We start from the raw sequence: 26181 nt of genomic DNA on the forward strand, positions 1-26181 counted from the left end.
AAGCTTTTAAAAATAACACAAAATCAAACAAGACCCCTCTGCTTCTGGCAGAGTTTGCACTTCATTCCTTTCTAAGTGTGATTCTTCCTTAGAATGTTACTCTACAATGTTCCCAGCTCATCTCATTGGGTGGGTCTCCAGAGTGCTAAGAGGGGTGGGCATTTATGGATGCCATCACCACTAAGAGCCTGGGACCCCAGAAAAGCTCTCTCCCCTCCTCGTGCTGCAGGGAGAATAAAAAGGCATGTGGTTCAAACTTCTCTGTCCAGAATTCCAAAAGGAAGTCAATTTTAGACTCATTTCTTGGTTTGCTTTCAGAATCAGAAGAGGGAATAAGGTGACAAAGATCCCTTATTCTGGACAGCTGAACACCCGCACTGCTACGGACTAGCACATCTGTTAAAGGCCCCTGGGCACCAAGGATCATGCAATCCTCTGGTCACTAAAAAAAGACAGGGTCATGAATCTCTTTTTGAAGTACCTTGGCTTCTGCTATAGACAGAAGTACCTTTGGGGCATGTCCACCAATATTGGGAAAACAGCTTGTAGCAGGATAAAGGAGGGACCTGGGCAAAACTTTCCATTAGGAACTGGAACCAAACTCAGGTCACTGGCCTCAGAATGTTTATCACACAAGAACGACCAGAAAGTCTTTCCTTCTGCCAGTGTGAGAGTTCAGAAACCAGAGGAGAACTTTGGCTGGTCGCCTTCACTGACCTGAGACCTGCCCTGTGTGGTTGCTCTCCACTTCTGTACATGTGTTCACATACTCAAACCCGACTGGGTGCCTTCAAGGGGCTAAGCACTGTGCTGAGGCCAAGGCTCCAGCCATGACCCTCCCACCCTCACTGAACTCTCAGCCTGAGATTAGCAAAGAGGCCATGTCATAACAGCTGGTGTTAGAAATGCCAACACTGACATTTGGGCACCACAGCAGTGGTTCCCAGCTTGGCTGCACATTGAACTCCCTGGGGAACTTTTAAAAACTACCAATGCCTGGCTCCCACCCCCAGGGGGCCTTTAGTGTTTTTAAAATCCTCCCAGATCATTTCAATGTCCAACTCGGTTGAGAATCACTGACCTAGAACATAGGAGTTTGATTTACAGTCTCAGTTTCTGTAGACAAAGCATAATAATAGTACCCCAGCCACTAAGGCTTCAAAGCACTTTCATTTGATCACCCCTAAGACCAGGGTTCTGTGGACCCCATCCTCCCTGCCCTTCTTTTAACAAAGACTAGTCATAGCCCCAGAGACCGACTGGAGGAAAAAAAAATTTCGCAGCGGGTCCCCAGGAAGATCCCTACTGCATTCTTCTTGCTCCTGCTCCTTTCTGTGGGGAAATTGGCCAAGACAGGATGCATGGGGTGCAAGTAAAGAAGACAAACACCCTGTCTGGTGCCCTTGAAATGTGCTGCTTAATTTGACAAATGGATAGAGTGGCTCAATATTAAAAAAATAATAATAACTAATAAGGAAACCCAAAAGAAATAGCAGAGTTTCGCTTTTATTGCTCCTGTACCCATCCTATCAGTGTTTTCAGAAAAACAACCCTGAAGCAGCACAGAAAGGCTCCGGGAAGACCCTCAGTCCCTCTGAGAGGGGCATCAGGGAAGCAGGGGTTGCTCCGAGGCCAAGGGTGGGGGCCTCACCGGGACTAGGCTGTTATTGCAGCTGGTTGGCGGGCAGCCACGCTTAGCTACAGCTCGAGGGAATGCTGTGCCTTCTGTTCTCCTGAGCTGTTTCTCATACGCGTGTACACCAGTGTGCAAATAAGGTTTTATTAAATGCCAAGTTAGCGTTCATTAACAAAAAAAAGGGGGGGGCAGTGTCAGCAAACGGGTGTGCCGGCCACCGCCCCTGTGGTGTAAGGAGCGGGCGTGGGGGATGGGGTGGCCGTGCAATCTCCAGACCCGCCGTGGAGTTGAGGGAAACCGGGAGGAGTGTTGGCGGTTAGCACCAACTGGGGCCAGCTGTGTTTTCCCTAGGCCCCTTGGAGATCAGAAGCCAGTGTTCTCATCCTCCAATAATCCCAGCACAGTCTCCGCGGCCTCACTCCCACCCCACCCTTCCCTAAATGTCCACGCACGCACACCAGGCGCACGTGCCTGCTGGTGCGTGCGCACCAGCACGCACGCGCACCAGCCGCCCGGGGACTTGCGTGGACTGTCAGGTGGCTGCATTTTCTCTGAGGTGATGCAGGCCCTCCTGGTCTCAGCTGGGCGGAGGTAGCGTGGAAGAGCTTGCCTTCACCTGTGGTCTCTCGGGCTTGATGCCCCCAGCTGGAAAACCAGCTCAGCCCTGGGCCCACGGTATCTGTGTCGTAGCGGGCGCGCTAACACCACCCGAAACGTTTCACACCCGGTAAAAATGGTATGTCAGTTTCGGGTGAGGGGTTGGGACGTTTCCCATCAGATCTGGCCCAAGGCAGGCGGGCCCCTCCTCCTCCTCCTCCCTCTAAGGTCCTTCCTGTTTTCTCTCCTACTCTGATGCACAGCTTTGAAATCTTGCTGAGAAGCAAATCTGCCCCTTCTGCTCTGAATGTTTATTTGTGGAAGTTCGGCAGGGGAACGGAGGCTGTGCCAAGACCTGCCACACTGCTGGGAAATCTGAATTTCCCTCCCTTCCCCCTTCTCCATGGATGTTGATAGAGGAAATGTGGCCTCCCGGGCATTTTGGCCCCCGGTTTTCCCCTTTGTAATCACTGTCCGTGTGACACAGTTCAGCTTCCCGTACTTGCCCTCCATCACTATTCTGTCACAGTTTTTACTTTTCTGACTTCATTTCACCTATATCCCTTTGACTGTGGGGTGGCTGAACACTGATTTGGGACGAACGGAAGGATCCAGTCTTGGGGCCCTGACCGTATGCGCCTTTTAATGTCCTGCTTTGTTCTTGGCTGCACTCCCTAACTTGCTGAATCGTTGGGAATAAATGTGGGTGGACTGCTGGCTGCCCCAGGTGAGGTGGCCACGGTTTCTTTTCTCTGGGATCTTTCATTGCAGTTTGTTCAATTCAACTTAACGCATTTCAGTTTTCAGATAATAGTGCTGTGTCACAATTCTCTGGAAAAGCCCCAGTCTCCAGGAATTTATAATGAGGTCCCATTACTGACTTAACCTCATGATTTCCTCTCCCTTCCGATTCTGAATCTTTGGACTCACAACTTTCTCCCACTTCTGTGTGAGGATTTTGGGAGGGAGGGAGAGAAAGGAGTGATACCCGGTGCCAGCAACATGGGTGAGGGGTAGCAGGGCTGTTGGGTGAAAATAAAATAGGTCAGAAAATAGGTGTTATTATTTTTTTTAAGAATGATGAAGCTCACAGCAAGTATATTTGGTTTAGAGCATTAGTATTTGTTCTGCCTGTATCTATAAAACCGTGTATCTATTACAATCAAACTCTCCACTGGGTGAATGGATTTCAGTAAAGAAAAAATACAAAGGAAATAGGAAAGAGCAACATTCATGTACATTAAGTGTGCATTTGATCTATGAGCTTGATTGTTATTGGTCTACTTAGATTTCTTGTGGACTCCAGCCATATAGAAGGCCACAGCGTATTTTCATCATAGATGAGATGTTGTTTTCATCCATTTATAAGGAAAAAAATACTGAGAGGTCAAAATTAAAATCACTTAGACACAAGAGGACCCCTGCAAGGGCTGCTCTTTTGATAAGGGGTCCTGGGTCCTGGCCTTTACTTACAGATACAGATTGAGCACCAGTGTGTTAGGGATTAGATTCTCTCCAGGGTAAATTGGTTTTGAGAAGGATTTTGGTCTCTGATAGTTCTTAACCTTTTTATGAGTTAGGACTACCTTTGAGAATCTGATAACAGCTCTCAACCTTTTCCCTAAAGAAACAGAGGTTCACAGAGACACCATGTGTAGGGACTCATGGAGCCTGTGAAGCCAGGCCCTAGGTTAAGAACTTTTGCATTAGAATTTCTTTCCTACCTACCATTAATATTAATATGTCCCATCCTCAGCTTCTCCCCTGAGCATGGGACCAGGTGGTGAGAGGACCAGAGGCTGGGCAGCCTGCCGGAGCACACACAGATCTGGGGTCAGGACACCGGGTCTTAGCTCTTGGTTGGCCCCTAACTTGCTGTCGTTTAAGTGACAGTTGCTTACTTGCTACACTTGCTCCCCATCTGTAGAATCAAGATAATAAGACCTATGCTAGCTGTCTAATGTGATAGTGAAATTCACATTAGAGAAGAGAAAAAAAAAACACTTTGAAACAAAGCATTTTGGCTCTTAACAAAGCAAGAATGCAGCCACTTTGCAGAGGCTCCATTGTTCCCTTGTCATTGCTACACTCCCAGAAATGTTCTGCTCAAACACTTAGGTAGGATGTTCTCCTTTCTCAGACTCCTCGGATTAGCAAGAGTCTGTCTTATGCATTGACCTTTTGACTGCCCTTAGATTCCAAACTCAGTTTTGCTTTCATCAACCCCAAATATTGGGACTGAAGTCACAGCCAAGAAAAAAAGGCCTAGTTTCTTTTGAGCCAAAGAAAGTCCCATCACTTGTCTGTTCACATACTCCAGAGCCCACCCTCTCATTCAGATGTTCTGTCCTTTCCAGTCTTGGGAGACAGCATGTCTCTGTGACCTCTCTTGGTAGAGACAGTTTGGCATTTCCTCCAACCCTGAGTGATTTAGTCTGAATTCTCCACTCATGACGCATTTCCTGGTACTCAGGGTGTCCCCCCCCTGGTTGCCCCCTCACCACTGAAGCCTGCTTCCTCTCTTTTCATCTGATGGTTAACAACTGTCAGGTTGCAACAAACATACTTCAAATCCACATTCTCCCAGTTGCCTAGTAACAACTTCCCTCCTGGATAAATCTGGATTTCCTGTAGCAGCAGCCCAGGACTGAACACATCAAGCCTGTACTGTCTGTCCACAGCTTCATCTACTTTTCACCTCTGTCTGCGTGCTTTCAAAACAGCAGTTCATCCTTCACTCCAGAATCTTCCACCAGCTCCCAAAGGCCATGTCATCCCTGTAAACACACTTTTAACCTGAGGCTACCTATTTGCCCTTGTGTTATATAGATCCTCGGCTTAGAAAGAACACTGTTTTCCAGATAGTCTTCTTTGAATCAGAGAAAGTAAGGTAAACAAAAATTTCAACTCACAAAAACATTCTTGTGTGTGCCAGCAGAGTGGCATCTGTTTGATTAGTCTATTGGGTCTATGGCATCAGCAAATATTGCTCAAACAAGGTATTTTATTTTTTGTATGAGCTAATATGCTTTATTCTTCCTTAACAAAAAAAATAATAATACATAGTCCCAAAGGACAGACATATTTCTTATCCCTTGAGAACCCAAACAAGACCTGGTAGAGAGTCTTTTTGGCTGCCAGCTAGGACCTTCTATCCATTTTTTGAGTATACATCAAGGCCCAGGGATTCCCCCCTCCCAGACCAACCACAGATGATGGGAAATGATAAGACATACCCTTTCCGTGGCCCTATTTATATATCTAGTCTTTCGAAGGAGGCCTAATCAGTGCTGAGACAGCACTGGGCCCAGTTTTGACCTGGAATAGTTACTTGTTATTTGGGAAATTAAGAGAATTGGTTGGCATAGGAAGCAGTGGGGTGTGTGTGCTTGTGCTTGTGTGTGTGTGTGTGTGTGTGTGTGTGTGTGTGAGAGAGAGAGAGAGAGAGAGAGAGAGTGATAGAGTGATAGAGAGGGAGGATACTTGCCATTTTGGTCTATGACTTTTTTTCCAGAAATGTTTTTACATTTCCATTCAAATAAACTTATGGTCTCTTCCGGTTCTTTTGGCAGCAACAGTCCATGTGATTTTTGAATAGATAATGGGGGAGGAAACCAAAGGCAGAGGAGAGTCCTGGGAAAGTTACTTTATAATTTATGGCAACATCAGTCAGACAGTGGTGACTAGATATGCATGCAGGGTTCCCTAGAGGGGGCAGGCACTGTACTGAGATGTAAAGGGTAACAGAGATTTGGATACAAGACCCTCATCATTTACTGACTCCACTGGGAAGAGGTAGGAAAAGAATTGCAGATATGGTACAAGCACATAGCTGGAACTTCGTAAATATATGGATAATGAATATTATTATTAGCAAGATCAAAAAAGAGACTATTAATTAGACACAAAAATACATCTCAAGCTGTTGTTCCTCCTGTCTCCTCTCTCCCAAATTCCTGGTCTTGTTCTTATCTGGCTGTCTCTCCAGTCCCTCTCTCTTCACATTCCTGTCTCCACCTGGACTCCCTGGCCCTCCCTTTGTATCCACAAACACTGCCCTCACTCTCGGGATCATCCCCTTGTCTTCTTTCGAGCAGTTACCTTTCCTGTCCCCAGGTGGAACGGACCACTCCCTTCCTGTAAGTCACCATTATATCTGTAGAGACCTACCTCGTGGAACCTAAAGCCTCAATATACTCTGTCTTTTCCCCACTAGATGATAGTTAATTTACTCATTAATTAATATAAAATATTTATTGAGCATCTGTTGTGTACCATGCTCTGGGGATACAAAAGTAAATTAAAGCCCATCTTTATGCTTACTATGCTTTATGTTTACAGTATAGTGGAGAAACAGCATATTACAAATAATAGTAAACCAGTATAAAAATGATGAATGAATGCCCTGAGAATTTGACTAGCAGCTAGGAGGTGCACCTAATTCATGGGAAAGGAAGGCAGAAAGAGCATGGTAGTGAGGGAAAGAAGACTTTCTGGAGGAGTTGAGGTGGTTTCTGATGAGTTGACTCCACCCACTAGGAGTGGTGGTAAGAATGGGGTGGTATGGGATAGATTGGCCATTTTATTTATTAGGCTCTAAAGTGATAGATGCTATAGCTTTGCAGAGGCCTACACGAATGTTTGAGACTTGAAAGTAAAAAAATATGGCTCTGAAATACAAAGAAAAAAGCTTTAAAACTGAAATTAATAAGCATTACACTGAATGTTTAAGGAAGATAATATTACTCATGTTTAGTTAAACTTAGTATTCATAAAATTTGAAATTCAAAAGCTAGTTTATAGTTCAACTTTACAAACATTCTTAAGTATTTGCAATGATTGCTGAGAAATCATATTAGATTATTCATTAAGTGAGTTACTCAAAGCCAAATAATTTCAAAAGCAAAATTAAGGGCCTTTAAAAGTGCATATATAGAAATATACTATACTGATATGTGGTAATAGATATATATATAGATATAACAGAGGCACAGGTAGTCTTCAGTGTGTTGGCTGAATTTGATGCAGGATGGAGTTTTAAGACCAGACTATGCCTAGAACCTATGGAGATAAAAGAGAGGGGATGGAGAGAAGATGTCCACTTATGCAAAACACAGCCTCAGATCATCCTCAGCCCACAGTCGAGTGAGGAAAGTAGACAACAAACTCACAAAGAAGGGGAAGTAATTAAAAACAGTTGGAGTTGGTGACTTATTGATGTCCAATCTCTTTGGACACATGAATGTGACAATTCTTTATTTTCCACACTCTGGGTTCCTAGCCCCATTTGGGTTCCTTCTCATTAACTGGGACCTGGTTTATTTCTCTGCACTTAGGACTCTAGTCCTTGACTGTGGCTTCCTCCCATAGCAGTTTTTCATATGTCCTTGGCTACCTCTTTGCAATCTGAGGGTTCATCCTGCCCTACACACAGATCCAGTACCAGTTCCTAGGTCTCTAGGCTGAGGATTTTGACAATGGAATGGGAATGGGTATGAATCAGTAATTCCTTTCTGGATTTTAGCTTTCGTGATGGGGCAGAAGGTGGTGCCATCAGCTGAAGAAGTGTGCACAAGAGCAGAAGTTAGTCTGGGGATGATGATGTGATTAGTATAGGATGAGTTGGGTCTGGGCAAAGATCCAGCAGATTGCTAGAGGTTAGAGGTGCAGATTTAAAAGTCATCAACAAAAAGGTAACAGATTAAATGATGAAGAAAATGAAAGTATCCAGCAAGAGTATGCAGAGTGAGAGGAGTGAGGCCATGGAGGCCCTCAGGAACCTCAGCACTGAAAGAGAAGGTGGAGGCAGAAGAGCTCACAGAGAAGGATCAGAGCAAACCAGACAAGAGCAGTGTCACAGACATTGAGGAATAAAAAGGACCTGATTACGAGTGTTGAGAGACACAGGTCTGAAAGCACAAAAATCAAAAGTATCTGTTAGACTTAAAAACTAGGAAGAAACTGGGGATTTAACTAGAATGTTATAGCATCTTGGTTGGATGGTGAGGGTAGAAGACAGGAGTGTTGGAGAGGAATCGATGTCACTGAACATGGACTACTTTTCGTAGAAATTTGGGAATAAAGGGTGGAGGAAGGCAGTTAGACTGTAGCTACCAGGGAATAAGGCATCAGAGGAAGGTCTTTCTATCAGTGTGAGGATCTTGAGCACATATACATGAGAAAGTGAAAGGAAAACTGAAGATACATCAGTGAGATTCTTGAAGGTAAACTTCATTAAAGAGAGGACTTAGTTTTGATCATTGCCAGCACCTGACACATAGCTGATAGTCTATTCCTATTTGTCAAATGTGTAATTATATGATTTAGAACCTGTAACAATGCTGAAAAAACAGTGGGTTTCAGTGGGTTTTATATTTTTTCCAAAGCAGAGTCCTGTGGTAGGTCATTCAGTAGTGTGGAGGCTCCACAAATTTTCTCAAGAACCCAGGCTCCTCTTCTTTTCTGTCTGTCACTCATCCCTAGCATATGCTTGTCATTTGGAGATCTTGAGATGTCTGCTCTACCTCCCTCAGCACATCAGTGTTCCAGGCAGGTAGAGGGCCCTCCTTCAAATGGCCTTCCCCAGAAGCCCCAGTTTGTGACTTTTCCTGATATCATATTGGTCCAGTTTTGTCACATGACCACTGTCATGTACAAGGGAGGCTGGGCAATGTAGTTTTTTAAAGCGAGGCATTATCACCATTAGCAAAATCAGATAGACCTATATATTCGGAAATGTAGAAAGAAGTCTAGCTCCATGGAAAAGAAGCAAGAGAGAAGGCTAGAGGGGGAACCATGTACCAGTTCATGAGAGGCCATGTGTGCCTAGCACTGGTATTGACTGTTTCTCCTGAAAGCAGTAGGAAGCCATGTAAGATCTTTGAGCAGGAAAGGTGACATGGTTTGATTGGCCTGTTAGGTAACTCAGCTTATCGTTGGGGAATGCATTGGAAGGAAGGAATCTAGAAGTGAGAGGCCATCAGGAAGGCTACTCTGATGAAGTGTTCTGGGAGAGAGTCATGGAGTGCATGAGCAAAGGCAGTCCTAGTGAGGAAGAGAAAAAGACGAGGAGGGAGTATTTATTAAGTATTCATTCATTCAGCTATTTATTTATTTTTCCATGCAAATAGACTCTTTATTTTAAAACTTTCTATTACAGAAATAAGTATAAAAGTTGAATAATGTAATGAACTGCCATGTATCCATCACACAGTTTCAGCTATTTTCAACATTTGGCTTTATTGTTTAAACTGTTCCTCACTTTTTCCCTCTGATATCTTTTTTTTTTAATTTTTATTTTTATTTTGAGAGAGAGAGAGGGTGCCGGCGGGGCAGAGAGAGAGAGAATCCCAAGCAGGCTCCACACCAACAGCACTGAGTGCCATGCAGGGCTTGAACCCACAAACCATGAAATGATGATCTGAGCGGAAATCAAGAGTTGGACACTCAACCAAGTGAACCACCCAGGCTTCCCTCCCTGAAAAAATTTTTTTACATTTTTATTTATTTTTGAGAGACAGAGACAGAGTGTGAATAGGGGAGGGGCAGAGAGAGAGAATGAGACACAGAATCTGAAGCAGGCTCCAGGCTCTGAGCTAGCGGTCAGCACAGAGCCCGACATGGGGCTCGAACCCATGTACCGGAGATCATGACCTGAGCCAAAGTCCAATGCTTAACCAACTGAGCCACCCAGGTGCCCCTCCCTGAAATCTTTTAAAGCAAATCACAGACAACATATGATTTTACCCTTACATACTTCTCTATGTATCTCTAACAGATGAAAACTTACTTGTTTTAACAAAACCACAATTCTGTGATCGTGCCCAGCAAAATTAACAATAATTCCTTAATATTATCTAATACCCAATCATGTTCACTTTCCCTCTGGTTGTTGCAGTTGGTTTATTCCATCCAGAATCACAATAAGGTGCACACACTACATCTTATTGCTGTATCTCTTAGATCTCCTTTCATCTCCAGTAGATCTTATTGGAGGCAGTTAAGTGGTGAATCAACCAGAGTTGGTGATAACTTGCCACTGGCATACATTTTTTACCTGCTGGCTTCCTCCCTCCCTACTTTTCTCAGCCCCACCCTCACATGGAATTAAAACAAGAATTAAAGTGCTTTGCCTAGCATATGCCGAAATTATTTTCAAGGAGTTTGAAAAGAAGTCCTGGCAAGACCAATAGATAGGCCCAGTGTGAAGGTTAAGGAGAGAAGATGCTTCTCAGTGGTGTAGTTTTAGTGGTGGCTTGGCTGCTACTTCCTCTGGTAGATTGTTCTCCTGTCTGCTTTGTAGCTCTCAGAACAAAGTCTTCCATTTTCCAGTTAGAAAATGAGCTAGAAATGCTGGTGTTCCATGAGTGTGCCTGAATTTACTCTTCAGTATCCAGGTCAGAGAGAATGTGAGGGCCCCCGTACCTACAGCAGGGAGAAGGGAGGGCAGGACTATTGCTAGAGATGGGAGGCTGGGTTGCTCAAAACCTAACTCCACCTGCTTCTCAGCCATGCCGCGGCTGCATCAGCCCACCCAGCATTTGGGAGAACCACCCTGGCAAATAAAAAGCTGAGGCTTGTGGCTTGTGGTCCACAGATACTTGAGTCATATATTACACACTGATCTTGTTAAAAATGCAAAGCCCCTGCAGATGAACTCAAGATGCACACATGAGTTTTGAAAAACACCATCTTAAAACTCAGAATTCACTCCTAAAAGACCCAGGATCCATGGTCCAATTAGTTTTGAAACTATAAAGAATGAAGCCATTCGTTCAGGACTTGAACTTTGTTTCCGGAAAACAGATTTTTCAAATTGGGCTCAGGTTTGGAGCCAGCAAAGTTGTGGGTTTCCACATTCCCCATATAGATGGAAAGTGCACGAATAGTTTTGTGTTGTTGCACAGGCCCGGGGTCACCAGAACACCACTGTCAACTAGATAATCTGCAAGGAAACTTCTCTTCAAAGTTGCAGCAGCAGCTTTAAAAGCCAAATCTTCCATATAAGAAAGTGGTGTTGAACAGAGAAAGAGCCACAGCCTACTCAAAAAGCCACAAAGGGAGCAGAGACGTGAACAGTGCAGAAGCCTGAGGGTCTGCAGAGCCCAGGGTGCACAGATGGGCACCTCTGCACACCACCTTCCCTCCCAGTCCGGCAACTGCGCTGTGTCCCTTCCTCCAGGAGGCATGTTTGGTGCTGCCAAACCAGCAACCAGAATTGCTGTGGCATATTTAACGTCACTGTGAAACTATTTGTGACTAAGTAGCTCAGCAGCGTGACTTGGAATAGGAGCCTTTGATTTTTCTCAATTAAATAAAACAAGTTTGTTTTTGAAAGTAATCTAGCACAAGAGGTCCTGTGATCAAAAAAGGGGAGGAAGTGTTTTTCAAGCATACAGGAGATCAGATAACACCCATATGCAAACATATGACCTGTACGTATATCTGTATATATGCATACTGTAAACTTTTTGTATTTTTTTTTCTGTCATTCATAGCTTCCCACACTCCTGGACAGCAGTTCTCAAGGTATCAATCTGAGATCCTGGGGAAAAATATTATCTGATATGTCATCAAGATTTCATGAGGTAAGTAGTCTGATGATACTAATGATAATTTTATTATATCTTACCACCATTTTACCACACTTATTATATCAAACAACTTAATTTTACCTTAGACCTGTTCAAGAAGAAGTACTGTTTGAACTTTCTATCTAGTAATTTCAAAGCACCTGTTTATATCATAAATTATCTGTGCTCCTAGGTTGGAGGCAAAAAGAATAGAACCATTGTTCTGATTTCACACCTAGGAAGAAATGGCACCTTGTCTTGTGTGGCGGATTATCAGTGGATTGATATTGAATTTAATTTCTTCCAAGATTGATGTAGTTCATTCTATTATGCTCTTACAGTTCACCTAAATCTATACTGCTAATAGCAGTAGCATATACTTACAGAGTGCTTTCAGGCACTATTTTAAAGTGTCTTATATATATTGACTCATTCCATCACAACATAATTAACATTTTTGTGTTTTCTGAAAGATGTGTATGTTTTGATTAACATCTGGTTGCACAAGCCCCTTCCCATTTAGGAACTGATTCTCCACTCAATAGATGAGAAGTACTGGGGGCATAATAATGAAGAGACAAGTATGATCACTACCCTATGAAACATACAATCTAATGGGAAAGAGCAATATGAAATAAACAATTACCTTCAAGTGTGATGTCTATTATGAAAGGGAGGCAAAAGGTGAAGTGTAATTTTCACCAGATATTTTCCCCCTCCAATATTCTCAGCTGACTTGGGCTTAGCCAACCTGGAGAGTTGCATTGCATAATCTGTCTTCATAAAACCAAGTTCAGCCTCAGCAGAGTGTGAGCGCTGCTATGAGGGAAAATTAGAGAAAGGTCCATTGTATTGGTGGCCACCTGTTCTAGTGGGAGTCTCTGTTTAACATTCTTTTCTGCATAAGCATTTAAAAAATCCTTAGCAGTAATAGGGTTGAAAATGGTAGAGAATGTGAAAAAAGTCCCCAAAGCATATCAACACGCCTCATTCTGTGTGGGAGATCCAGAAGGCTCCTTGCCTATATAGATAGCAAGTATAAGCGTTTCTGAACTGGGTTGCAGCAGATGGCTCAGTTTATATTAACTGATACTACACCATTTGACCCCAGAACAGCCCCTTAATCTCCAAGTGCTTTGATTAAGTGAGCAACATAACAATGATAATAACCCCTTGCAAGACTATCATAAGACTTACTGTTGTCGAAGCAATTTCAGATTCCAACTTTATTATTGAAGCCTAGACTGTGATTATAGTCATGACTCACAGTGTGGATTCTACACAGTGCTCAACAGTTTCAGAGGGCAAGTGTTGGCATGTGGACAAAGGCAGGGATGACAGGTAAACATCACTTACCGAAGTAGGGGGGACTGTTTTGAGTCTCATGTGATTGAATCCTAATGTTATTTTTTTTTTCCAATTCCCAAGTGCCTTTGAAAATTAGGAGTAAGTGTGTTTGGGAAATAAAAGCAGCATTGTTTTTATTTTGTATTTTCCCCTTAACCAAAGCCAGGTGGCATATGGAACCTGAGACTCTGACAACTCTGGTAACCCTCAACTTAGTTCTCAGCATTCTGTAATGCTACCTTCAAAGGCTGAGTCCAGCAAGGGCCACGGGTACCCACAAGGAGAGGAGAAGACCACCAGCCTCTTCTTAGCTTGGTGTAGATTTAAAAAGTGTTTTTCCAAGAATGGAGACTTTGTTCTATATTTGCTTGCTTCTTAAATCACACACACACACACACACACACACACACACACACTATAAACCACACATATCAGGGAAATAGAAGAATTCACATTTGGTAAAATTAAGCTAATAAGTAGAAAATTTCCCAAATATAAGAAACTAAATTCTAAACTACTCAGCCAAAGAAATTTGCTTTGATCTTGCTTTTTTAGAACAAAACCATTCCTTTATCATTTTATTTCCCATTTTTTCCCAGTATCCCCATCTTGCAGGGGTAACAGAATCCAAAAACTGGCTTATAAAGAAATATTCTTTACATTTCTCCAAGGATACATTCCCAAGAAATTATACTAGGTAAAGGGTACTGGAAAAAAGAAGTGATTTGAAAATACATTGGAATTCACTCTTTGATTTTCGTTAAGGTTCCTCCTTTTAGGAGGGTAGAAGTTTCTCTTTCACAGCTAGAGTAAGAATTGCTGAGAATATGAATGTTTTCTTTTATTCATTTTTTTTTTAATTTTTTTTGTGGTAACTTTATTTTTTTTAGAATATAACACTATTTTTTTTAACATATGCGTTTATTTTCCTTCATTTACAATACAGTAGTTACAATGACACTCCAAATGGATAAGCAAAGTAAAAAATCAGAACCCCCACTTCTATTTCATGTAATTAGACTTATACAGAAATTAGAAGGTTAAGTAACAACTAGTTAATCACCTGATTTCACTGCTATCTGAAGTGGCAATCGTTATATAGCAGCTTATCTATGATACATTCAAGATACATGATACAATTTATTACTTGCCCACAAGCTAAAACACAGCCTGCTTAATGCCTTTCCTTAAATTCCACCTCTTTACTACAATATGCTTGAGGTGTTTTCTTTTAAATGGGAAAGTTAAATGCATATGTGGAAGTCTCCCCAAACTTTGGAGCTCTGGTTATGATTCTAACTGCCTTAAAATAACCTGAAGCCTTTGCCTTGCCCTAGTTCATTCATCGACCGAGTGTTCAAGACTTGCTGTGGGTGACCAGTCCTCTCCTGCAGACTGGGGGTCCAGAGACCTTCACACAGCTGATGAGCATCCTGTCTGACCTCTTGTGCGGCTACCCAGAGGGAGGAGGCTCTCGAGTGTTCTCCTTCAACTGGTATGAAGACAATAACTATAAGGCCTTCCTAGGGATTGACTCCACACGGAAGGATCCTGTCTATTCTTATGACAAAAGAACAAGTAAGTTTTCTGAGGCATGTATGTGTGAAATGGCATCTGATGTTGGTTAAGCTGATGGTTTAACACTTCTAGGGAACCTCAGTCCTGGGGGTAAGTTGGTTCTGTTGAGTGGCCCAGGCAAAGAGTCTTCTTCCAGAAAGTCCATTTCCCCTTGGAGGAAAGGGGCAATGCTCATAAAAACATTCTGGATATGAGCCATGGAAAGAACTGAGACCCACTTGGAAAGGGAACAGAGGGGACATTTTCCACTGATCTGACTGAACTAGGGTTAAGTTCTGAGGAAGGGAAGAAAGATAAATGAGGAGGCAACCCAGAGTTCCAAGCGGAGCTCAGGTCAGAAGGGCCCTGGCAAGTAAACATGGCTGCAGGATGTTTTTACAAACACAGTGCAGTGAAATTCTGTGTGTGCAGTACTGAGTGAACGTTTCAAATGGCAGGTCCCTAGCAAGCCGTCTTTCTCGCCTTTTATTATTTTGTGTGTGGGGGGGGCTTCTATGGGGTAAGGGAGGGTGGAGTGGGGAAGAAATACAACTGGGTGACCTTTCAGTTAAAAACTGAAAAGAGGCAGCAAGGCACGCACCAAAAGTAGTGGGGCCCTAAGATAGCCCACACGACAAATTAAGCAGCTATGTGAAGGGAAATTATTGAGACTAGAGCTGAGATTCCAAGGGGAGGCTTTGTTTGACTTCGTGTCCTTTTCATGTGAGAATGGCATCTGTTCCTTGCAGTAATCCCGGGCAGGCTTCTCAGCCTCCTTCTAAAGCAGAGTAAACCACAGGGCAAACCCCATCCTTTGTTTCTCTGATGAGGCCCTTATTGAGATGCACTGTGGCATTTTGTTACTTACTAATGATGAGCTTGTTATTGGTGGGGTACAGCCTATTAATTTAGGTTATTTGTCAAATCCTCCAGCATAGAGTTGAATGGGACATGTGATTTGAACACACTAATGACTATGTTTAGCTCTGAGCAACCGAGTTTCTTTAAAATCTGTTCCTTCTCTTCTGGCAGCAACCTTTTGTAATGCATTGATCCAGAGCCTGGAGTCAAACCCTCTCACCAAAATAGCCTGGAGGGCAGCAAAGCCTTTGCTGATGGGAAAAATCCTCTTTACTCCAGATTCTCCTGCAGCTCGCAGAATACTACAGAATGTAAGGTCCCGGCTGGTCTTGCCCTTTCTGCCTTGGACCTCCCAGAAGAACGAGAGAGTGAGGAAGAGCATGTGCGCCAGTGCGCATGCACACAGGCACTCAAGCACTCCTACTCCCCTGGTCGCAAGCCTTCTGTTTGCTGTTTGCTTAGTGCAGCCTTGGGTTCCTCCCCCACCCACAGTCATCATTGGAATGCTTTGTGCCAGAGTCCAGGACTGGGCCCTCCCTTTACAAAACCTGCAGTGAGATTTTCTTCCCCAGCGCCTGAATTTTATCTAATGGAAGGGCTCACTGTTCTCTAATTCCTGGCTACCCCGGAACAAAGGGAGGAAGGGAGGAAGAGCATTTCCTCACAAGGAGTCCAAATCTAGCTTTAATGAGGTTCTGAAACAATAGCATCGTCAATATTCCATGTATCTCTGAGATATTAAGAAACATTCTGTCATTGTGGAGGCTGGGAAATAGCATATTGTTCTGGGAACTATCAGTAGACTGAGAAAATAAAGATGCTTCCTTGAAAAGCCTTTCTCAAACACTAAGGGTTTGTGACAGGAGCAGGAAAGGTACAATAAAAAGTTCTCACTGTTCTTGTCTCTGGTTTTAGGCCAACTCGACTTTTGAGGAGCTGGAGCGCCTTAGGAAATTGGTCAAGGCCTGGGAAGAAGTAGGCCCCCAGATCTGGTACTTCTTTGACAAGAGCACACAGATGACCATGATCAGAGTATGTATGACAGGAGGAGGGGAGGAGAAGGGTGAAGAAAGTTCCACAGATTTCTTTTTCTCACTAAGAGTTGATCTGCTGAAGTTGGATCAAAAATATAACAAGCAGGGGCCAAAGGCACTAGTTCTGGAAGCTGTCACCACATGGAATCCCTGACTTTGGGTGGGACATGTTTCTTAAAGTCTGAGGAAATGTGGAAACTGCCACAAGATCAGTGGCTTCCTGAAGTTTCCTGCTTTAATAAATTCATTTGAGGGCCTCAGATTTAAAGGGACATTTCCCCTAGGGGCCAGTTCTGTAACTGCAAAGGTGGCTGAGTATGTCTGTCTGCTGTCGTTACCAGCTGTGCAAAACTAGGAGACCAGAGGCTTATATAGCAGGGATAATTAAAAGAGAACAACAACAACAACATGAAAGGAAGGAAGGAAGGGGGGAGGGGGAGCAAGCAAGCTTCCTATATACCGGTTTCCCTGTCCTTCTTCACCAACACCCAACATAGACATTTTCCTTCTATACCGACCTGTGTACTTAGGACCAATTGGATATAATAGGTATGCCTTATCATGGAATGAAACCCACTAGCATTTTAGGGAGGCTAAGGTCTATCCCTATTCATTAAAAATTGGAAATGGCCTGAAACAAGGCCAGAGATTCTATGGAATTTATAAATAATATAATAATAATAATAACTAATAATATTGCTTCCTCCCAAGGACACACTGAAGAACCCAACAGTAAAAGACTTCTTGAATAGTCAGCTTGATGAGGAAGGTATTACTGTAGAAACTGTGCTGAGCTTCCTGTATAATGGCCCACGAGAGGATCGGGCTGATGACATGGCCAGCTTTGCCTGGAGGGATGTCTTTAACATCACTGATCGCACCCTCCGCCTGGCTCATCGCTATCTGGAGGTAAGGTATCTCATGTTCCCCATTGATGAACCAGGAGTTCTCACAGCTCCCAAACAGAGATAGGTCCTGTTCTCTGATAGCTTGTGCATACTCGGGAACAGTTCCCTTCTTACGTCTCCTGCCTCCTCATGACTCCCTGACTCCGCCATGGCTGCTCCTCCCCTCTTGTACCCTGGACAGTGGTTGTATTTGCCCTCCACCATCTCTTGTCTGCTATAGCTTCGGTCATCATTGGCCTCAAGTCCTGTGGTCCCACTGCTTTCTAGAAACCCTCACCCCCAGGTTCTGCAGGCATATCAATATATCCCCAAACAGATTTGTGTTCTCCTCCCTGTAAAATCCGTCCTCCTCTAGCATTTCCTACCCTGATCCCTGTCCTCAGCATTATTCCTTTTTATTTTTTTACAGTAGGAATTATTTTTTCTTCTCTATTTAATTAGTTTACTTTTAAAAATTTACATCCACGATAGTAAAAATATGGTGTAATAATGATTTCTGGAGTAGAATTTAGTGATTCATCACTTACATATAACATCCAGTGCTCATCCCCGCAAGTGCCCTCCTAATGCCCCTTGCCCAGTTGGTCCATTCCCCCACCTAACATCCCTCCAGCAGCCCTATGTTTGTTCTCTGTATTTAAGAGTCTTTTATGGTTTGTTCCCCTCCCTTTTTTTATATTATTTTGCTTCCCTTCCCTTATGTTCATCTGTTTTGTGTCTTAAATTCCACGTATGAGTGAAGTCATATGATAATTGTCTTTCTCTGAATAATTTCCCTTAGCATAATACACTGTAGTTCCATCCATGTTATTGCAAATGGCAAGATTTCATTCTTTGTAATCACCAAGGAATATTCTGTTTGTGTGTATGTGTGTGTGTACATACACCACATCTTCTTTATCCATTCATCAGTCGATGGGCTCTCTCCATACTTTGTTATTGATAGCGCTGCTAAAAGCATTGGGGTGCACGTGCCCCTGCAAAACAGCACTCCTGCGTCCCTTGGATAAATACCTAGTAGGGCAATTGCTGGGTTGGAGGGTAGTTCTGTTTTTAATTTTTTGAGGAACCTGCATGCCATTTTCCAGAGTGGCCACACCAGCTTGCATCCCCACCAGCAGCAAGAGAGTTCCTCTTTTCTCTGCATCCTCACCCACCTCTGTCATTGCCTGAGTTGTTAATCTTAGCCATTCTGACAGGTGTGAGGTGGTATCTCATTGTGGTTTTGATCTGTGTTTCCCTAATGATGAGTGATGTTGAACATCTTTTCATGCGTCTGTTATCCATATAGACATCTTCTTGGAGCTCAACATTATTCCTAATTCTCAAGCCAGAGATTTTAGGGTCATCCTTTTTACCTTTCTTCTTCACCTTCGACCCAACAGCTATTATTTACTGGGTTGGTTTTTTTTTTGTTTGTTTGTTTGTTTTTTGTGCCAAGCACTGTGCTAAGTACTTTTATACACACTAGTTCATTTAGTCCTCACAAGAGTTCCACAAAGTGTGCCCTGTAATTATTCTTATTTTACAGACGCAGAGGCTGAGGCTTAAAGAGGCCAAATAAGATCCCATCCTGTAGCTGTTTTGTGTGGTAGATAAGATCCAGATCTGGGTGTGTCTGAATTCAGAGCCTGCCCTTCTGACTCTCTACTGCCTCTGTCATGTCCAGTCACGGAGGGTAATTGTGCACCCAATTTTAACACATGATGCTTTTTCCCACAACACCAAGAAATTCTTCAACGCCCACTGGATGTCGTGCATTTCAACTCAATTCTGACACTGCCCCAAGATAGCATCAGATCCCCCAGGTTAAGGGCTCAGTCCCATGACACCGGCCCCCACCCCTACTTCAGACACCACCCCCACTTCTGCACACAGGTTTAGATCACAGGTTCCCATGACTCCTTCTTAGATTCAGTTAATTTGTTAGAGCAGCTCACAGAACTTAGAAACACTTTACTCATTGGATCACTGGTTTATTGTAAAAGGATATAACTCAGGAACAGCCAAGTGGAAGAGATACAAAGGGCAAGGGTGTGGAGCTTCTATATCCTCTCTGGGCAATAGTTCTCTCAGAATCTCTGCATGCTCACCAACTCAGAAGCTTATCAAACCCCATCTTTTTAAGTTTTTATGGAGGCTTCATTACTTAGGCATGATTGATTAAACCATGACCATTAGTGATTGAACTCAGTTTCCAGCCCACTCTTCTCCCTCCCCTCCAACCCTCTGATCACATGATTGGCTCCTCTGGAAACCAGTCCTCATCCTTAGGTGAAGTACAGAAGTCACCTTATGAACATAACAAAACACACCTTAGTGGTGCTCATCACTTAGGAAATTCTAAGGGTTTTAGGAGCCCTGTACCAGAAACAGACAAAGACCAAATACATGTATCTTATTATACATCATGGCGTCACATAGAGCTTTGTCTGTCTCCTAAATATGTCTCAACTCCACCTCTTGCTTTCTAGGCTCTGAGTTCTGGAGGCACTATGATCTCTCTACCAGCCTGTTCCAGTGGCTTCTTCCCTGGGTTCCAGGGTCCAGTTTCTCTTGGCTCAGACATTTCTCCGCACTGACACCAGAGTTACATCCCAAACACACATCTTCTGGCATAACCCGCATGCTTAAAATCTCATTGCCTCAGTCCCCAGGGAACAGAAATCCCCTCCACACCTGCCACAGCCCACCTTCCCAGTCGCCGCTCACTCACACGTCTTCTGCTCTTCTGCATTGGCCCTCTTGCATTGGCATGCCCTGACTACTCATTATTTACCCTTTGCAAATGCTGCCATTTATTAGAACTTTTTTGCTTAACCAAAAAAGAACTTTTTGGTTGACATAACCTGGAAGTTCAGGGGATCTAGGGATTGAATGCTGCCAAGGGTCTCTTGTGTTGTTCCATCTCACATTTGCGCTGGCTTCTCAGCTTCAGTCTCAGCTAGGCCCTCACCATTTGGTGGTGCATCAGCTGCTCACAGCCCTCAGTGGTTGTCTTCACCCCCAAAATGCTGCAGAAAGAATTTGCATTCCTATACCATAAGCAGTACTCCCGGACAGCTCTCTGACTGGCCTGACTCTGCCTATTCCTGAGTCTCGGCGGGGGATTGTGTACCATGATGGAAAGGTCTGAGTCATATGCCCACCATGGAGTAAGGAAAGCAGAGTTAGCTTAATCGGAGTCTCAGAGACTGAGCAGGATTTTGGGGAAATGGAGGAGGCTGTTTCCCTCAAAAGAAGAAACATAAGGCAGAAAATCCTGAAATGACTTTTACTTCCCCATCTGTTGAGCTTCCATTCAGTCATTCTTTGAGACTCGGCTCTCAGATGTCATTTCTGCTTCAACATAAAGTTAGCCATTCAATCCTCTGAACTTCCTCTACCACCTGTATCCTCATGCCTGGCCATGTCAGCACCATCCACCTGCTGTGGTTATAACACATGCAGGAGTCTTAGAGCGGAGCATGGATGGGAGAGAAGAGCTCTGTTCCTTTATTCTTGCTGAATGGAATTCAGTGGTTCTCACAGTGTTTTTGTTAGATACATCAATAGTAAAGAATACTTCTTGTCTTTTGTTTGACTTGACATTTTCATGGTGACGTTTTCTTGAAGGATTATTTTTTCTGTGTAGCTCGTGCTTAATGTAGCACCAGGCACTCAGCAGGTACTTAATATATACCAACTGTTTAGATGGATAAGAATTCAGTGTCTAGAACCATACAGCTTGGGTTCAAATCTCTGCTACTTGTGCCTCAGTTTCTGAATCTGTAAAATGGGGGGTATTAATAGTACTTACCTAATAGTCTTGATATGAGAATTAACTGAGTTAATTCATGCAAAGCAGTTGAAACAATTTCTGGAATATAGCAAGTACTTTAATGCTAGCTTTATAGCAAAATATGGACCAACCAAAAATAAGGCTTAGGAGGAGGACAGTGGCATTAGTGAAATCAGACCCAGCAACTGAGCTGTTCGTAGTGCTTCTATTGGGATTATGACGAGGCTGATCACATCCTGCCTCAGCCACCAAGACTTTCAAGGGCCTTGCAGTTCCATTAACTGAGCTAAGTGCTCCCAGGCAAAGGCCATGGTGGCCACAGGCTAGTGGCCTCCCCTAGCTGTTCCTAAGAGAGGTTTTGATGGAGTCAGAAGCCCAGCAGGTGATTATGATGAGGTTTCTGGTTTTCCTGTTTTTGCAGAGGAGGGAGAGAGAGAGGAGGAAAGCAAGGGGGTGATGAACTGAAAGGAGAATGTAGGAGAGGGAAATGTTCAGTGAGGAAGAAACCAATCATTGCTATTGGTCTGGGAATTTTCTGCTTTTGTTCTGTGCTTCTGGAAGTCTGGTAGAGACTCTCTATCTCCCATCCTGATGACTGCTCAATAGCAGACTGGGATGAAATCTCCTTCCCAGTGACTCTAAAAGTCTCTTCAGGACAAGATGCAAGTATGTTCCTTCACAGGCTGTTTGAGACTCAACTAAAGCTCTCCTTTCAGGAATATGACTTGCACTAAAGAGGTTTAAGAACTTCCTCCTGGGCCAGCCTTGTTGTCTACTTCCCTGCATATTCCAAGAAAGAAAAAAAAAATCATTTCAGGACAATTAAGCACAAAACAGCCTTTTAAGTGAAAATTATGTTGATCTAGGTCAGTGTGGTACTCAGATGTGATATTGAACAATAACACAAGCTCTCAGAACTAAAGCCTTTCATCTTTATAGAAAAATGAAATGATTTAATAGAGTTTCTCTTCAACTAATAGAAAAGCTAAATCCCCTTCCTTTCTACTTGGAATGAGGTTTCAGTTACTGGAAACTCCATTAAGTAGCCTAAAGAGTTCCCATTCCCCTGGAGCCACCTTGCTGGGTCACGTATATGCAGTTTTAGACTACTGCTTGTGGAAACTTCTCAGCTGTCCACTGAGGACAAATGGGCCTGAATCTTTGCTTCTTATGAGCGAAGTCACTATGAGAAATTCACTTTACCTGCTAAGGCTTAATTGACTTATCTGTAAAATCCGGATAACACAACAGACCTCAAAGAGTTGTCATCAGGACAAAATGAGAGAAGTGTGCAGAGCAGTCTGTGCATTCATGCCTTGATAGTTTGGCATGTGTATGAATTCTTGACCTTGGGTTCTGGCTGTTAGGTGGGGGTGGTAATGCCCTCCTTTCCAGGTGGCTGCGAGGGTGAAATGGGAGAGGGCTGGACGCATAGTAGAGATGTTCCATGGATGGCAACTCTTCCCCTGAACCACAGACTAAGTAACGTCTTTCTCATATTGAAAAACTTTGTGTAAACTTTAATGAGACACTATGAAGCTACTCTTTATGTTAACCTTAGTGAAATGGCTTAGAATCAGGACTGCCAGATCATTCCTGAAGGCCCAGAAAGTTGGCCCTGCCCTGGGCTCTGTTTTGTAACTTCTGTGGACAATGGTCCAGTGGCTCTAGAATTTTTCCTGTTCTCAGAGCACCTGCTCAAACAAGGGGCTTCTATAATTTCATTCATTCCATAATCCTCTGACCCTTAGCAGGGAAAAAATAAAGAAATGAACAAAAGGCAGCCCTCCTAGTGAGAAGGTGGGCAGTGGGCTAGGGAAATGGGTGATGGTGGTGTTTGGGGAGCCTCACATCTCTAACTTATGGAGAGATTCATTTCTGCAGACCTTCTAATCACCATCTTACTCAGATTTAAGGAGACTGAGGGCAAATGAGTCTTCACATAGGTAAATCTCTTAAACTCTTTTATAGTCATAATTTATGTGTCTTATTCACATGTATTTTTCTTCTTGAGAAAAACACAATGGAAAAATTAACAAATTATTCCTCTGATTACACTTTAGTTAAAACAAACATATATACCCCTCCCCTTTGATTTCTTTATTTAGTGAAAGATTAGGCCTGGCACAGATAGAATACTATTTAGAGTTCACAGTGTGTTTAAATTACATAGTATATTTGAATTTCAGTTCTTGAATTTCGCATCAGGAAGCTGAATTCAATCAAATTTCAATATGAAAATACCTCTGATCAATTGTTCTTGAACCAGTCAAAGCTACCCTTCCCTAAGTCTTGAAAAAACATGTATTCATTAACTGCTTTTGCCTCTGCTGTGATCACAGTCAGTATATGTGCATAGTTAATATTTGCTATCTTCATGGTGATTATCTTGTTGATAAATTAGCCATAGTGGGATTTTTTGGACTACTTTTCCTCTGTACCTTGCGTGCTCCTGGCCACATGCTACTACCACTCAACCAGAATGTGCTCAGGGAGTATAGTTTTCAGGCTAGCCTAAGAAAACAATAGGATTAGAAAGATAAAGCCACTGATCACATAATATCTTTAGAGTCAGATATATAGATATTTGTGGAATATCTCTCCTACCTCTTTCTTCTGTTGATTCATTGGCTCCAGATATGCATTGGGAAGCTAGAGAGAAATCAGGGAAGAGGTAGAAAGCACAGAAGTCTATACCACAAGAGGAGTGTTATTTAGAGGGCCTTGAACTAGATCATAAGTAGTGACCTATTCTCACCTCTTCAGTCTTTCAGAAGCATAGCCTGGGACTGAGACAGGAGACCATGGGTGAGGCGGGGGCTGGGGTTATGGGTGGAGGGAAGGGGCTTGTGTTTGAGGCACTGTTGTATGCCATCTCATGTAAGTCTCCTAACTGCCTGCCTGTTGGCATGATTGTTTTCATTTTGTATAATTCAAAATGGAGCCTCAAAGAAAGTTGACTTACTTGCCTAATGTAGCACAGCAGAGAAGTGGGGGACCCAGAATTCAAGTCCACACCTGCCTGGCTCTAATAAGGAAGTTCTTTCTTTTATAGGAGAGGCACATTGATGGAGGCTCAGTATGTATTGTCTGGATAAATTATATAATGAGTTGGATGAAGACAGCAATTATTTTGTAATACTCTGAATAATAGACATTATTTTGATTGGGTATTTTCTGCTTGAAAATAACTAGATTTAGAGTGAGAAAGTAAAAAGATTTTAGCTAATTTGGTCATTCATATATTCGCATGCATTGAACTACCTACATCTGAATACAAATAATCCCTGACCCACACTTTATTGGGAGAGATAAGCATGTTATTTAAAAAATTTTTTTTAAATGTTTATTTATTTTTGAGACACAGAGAAACAGAGTGCGAACAAGGGAGGGGCAGAAAGAGAGAGACACAGAATCTGAAACAGGCTCCAGGCTCTGAGCTGTCAGCACAGAACCCGATGTGGGGCTCAAACCCATGAACCATGAGATCATGACCGGAGCTGAAGTCAGATGCTTAACCGACTGAGCCACCCAGATGCCCCGAGATAAGCATGTTATTAAGGAATGCCATGTTAATGGTTTCTCCAAGGGTTCCTAGAACAATAATTCAGTCCGATGGAGTAGAAACAAATTGCACAAATCCAAATTCACATGTCACCTATCCTCCAAGAACTGTCAGTTCTTCCTCCAAATCATCTCTGAAATCCCTGATTCCTCCCCTCCATGTGTGGCCTCTGTTCACAGAGTCTGTACTGCCTCTCCTAGCTGGTTCCTGGACCTCCATCCTCTTGCTGCTTCTACTTAGTTCCCACACTGCCTCCTGTGAGGTCTTTCTAAAACCAATTTCACTATGACATTCCTGCTGAAAGCTCCATAGTGACACCTGGTTGCTGTAAAGGTGAAGACATTCCCGGTCTAGCTCCCAGTCTTCCACATTGTAAGAGCCGGCCTGCTGCCCCTGCCCAGCCAGACTCCTCCCTGCTCCACCTGCTGGCTGCCCTTCAGGACTTAGCTCCTGTTTTTCAGGCCTTCCTCTACACATCCTATTCCTCCATCGTAGCCCTTAATAATGATTTGTTCACAGGCCTCCCCGTCCCCATAGACCTGAGCCACTTAAGGGCTGAAACTCTGTCTTATTTATCTTTTGATATCCTATTTTATCTTAGTGGAGCTGCAGTGACATGAAGTAAATGCCCATACATGCCAAATTAAAACTGAAAATATTTTTATGTTCCATCTAAAAGATTGAACTTGCTGGCTAAGCAAGGCAGAAAGGCAATTTCAGGCAGAAGGAAGAGCATAATAAGCACAGATGCTATAGATGGCTATAGCATCAGGGGAGTTGGTGGGGTTAGGGAAGAACAGTAGGGTCTAGAGATGAGACTGGCGATCTCAGATGGCCTGGCTTACGAGAGCTTTCCTCTGCAGGCAACAGGAGGTCATCTCCAGCACTTATTCCTGGGTTCTGTGATTTGGGGCAATGATACTATTCCACTGCCTGAAAAATGAGGGTGATAACCTGAGCTGCAGTTTGGGAAGTGTTTACCAGCGTGGCTGAACTGGTTATTTGTAAGCAGAATGTGCTCTGACTGGTCAATGCCTGACACTGGTGGTTATGAGACACTTTTAATACAGTAACACTGGCCTCCCAGAGTTGTTGGAATGATTAAACTCAAAAGCTTTTTTTTTTTTTTTTTAATGTTTTATTTATTTTTGATACAGAGAGAGACAGAGCATGAGAGAGGGAGGGGCAGAGAGAGAAGGAGACACAGAATCTGAAGCAGGCTCCAGGCTCTGAGCTGGCTGTCAGCACAGAGCCTGACGCGGGGCTCGAACCCACGAACGTGAGATCTGACCTGAGCCGAAGCCGGAGGCTTAACCGACTGAG

General features: G+C 43.3%; 1 protein-coding gene across 1 annotated transcript in view; it reads left to right on the forward strand.

Annotated features, from left to right (window-relative positions):
• The window catches only part of ABCA4 (ATP binding cassette subfamily A member 4), a 130669-nt gene that overhangs the window by 22597 nt on the left and 81891 nt on the right, over nucleotides 1-26181 (forward strand). Inside the window, exons 7-11 of the mRNA XM_029947198.1 lie at nucleotides 11731-11820; nucleotides 14490-14730; nucleotides 15742-15881; nucleotides 16486-16602; nucleotides 17316-17513. Of these exons, the coding sequence (XP_029803058.1) occupies nucleotides 11731-11820; nucleotides 14490-14730; nucleotides 15742-15881; nucleotides 16486-16602; nucleotides 17316-17513 (786 nt within the window). The remainder of the gene's footprint in view (nucleotides 1-11730; nucleotides 11821-14489; nucleotides 14731-15741; nucleotides 15882-16485; nucleotides 16603-17315; nucleotides 17514-26181) is intronic.

Source organism: Suricata suricatta, chromosome 8, assembly GCF_006229205.1.
Source record: "Suricata suricatta isolate VVHF042 chromosome 8, meerkat_22Aug2017_6uvM2_HiC, whole genome shotgun sequence".
In the NCBI taxonomy this organism is placed as follows: Eukaryota; Metazoa; Chordata; class Mammalia; order Carnivora; family Herpestidae; genus Suricata; species Suricata suricatta.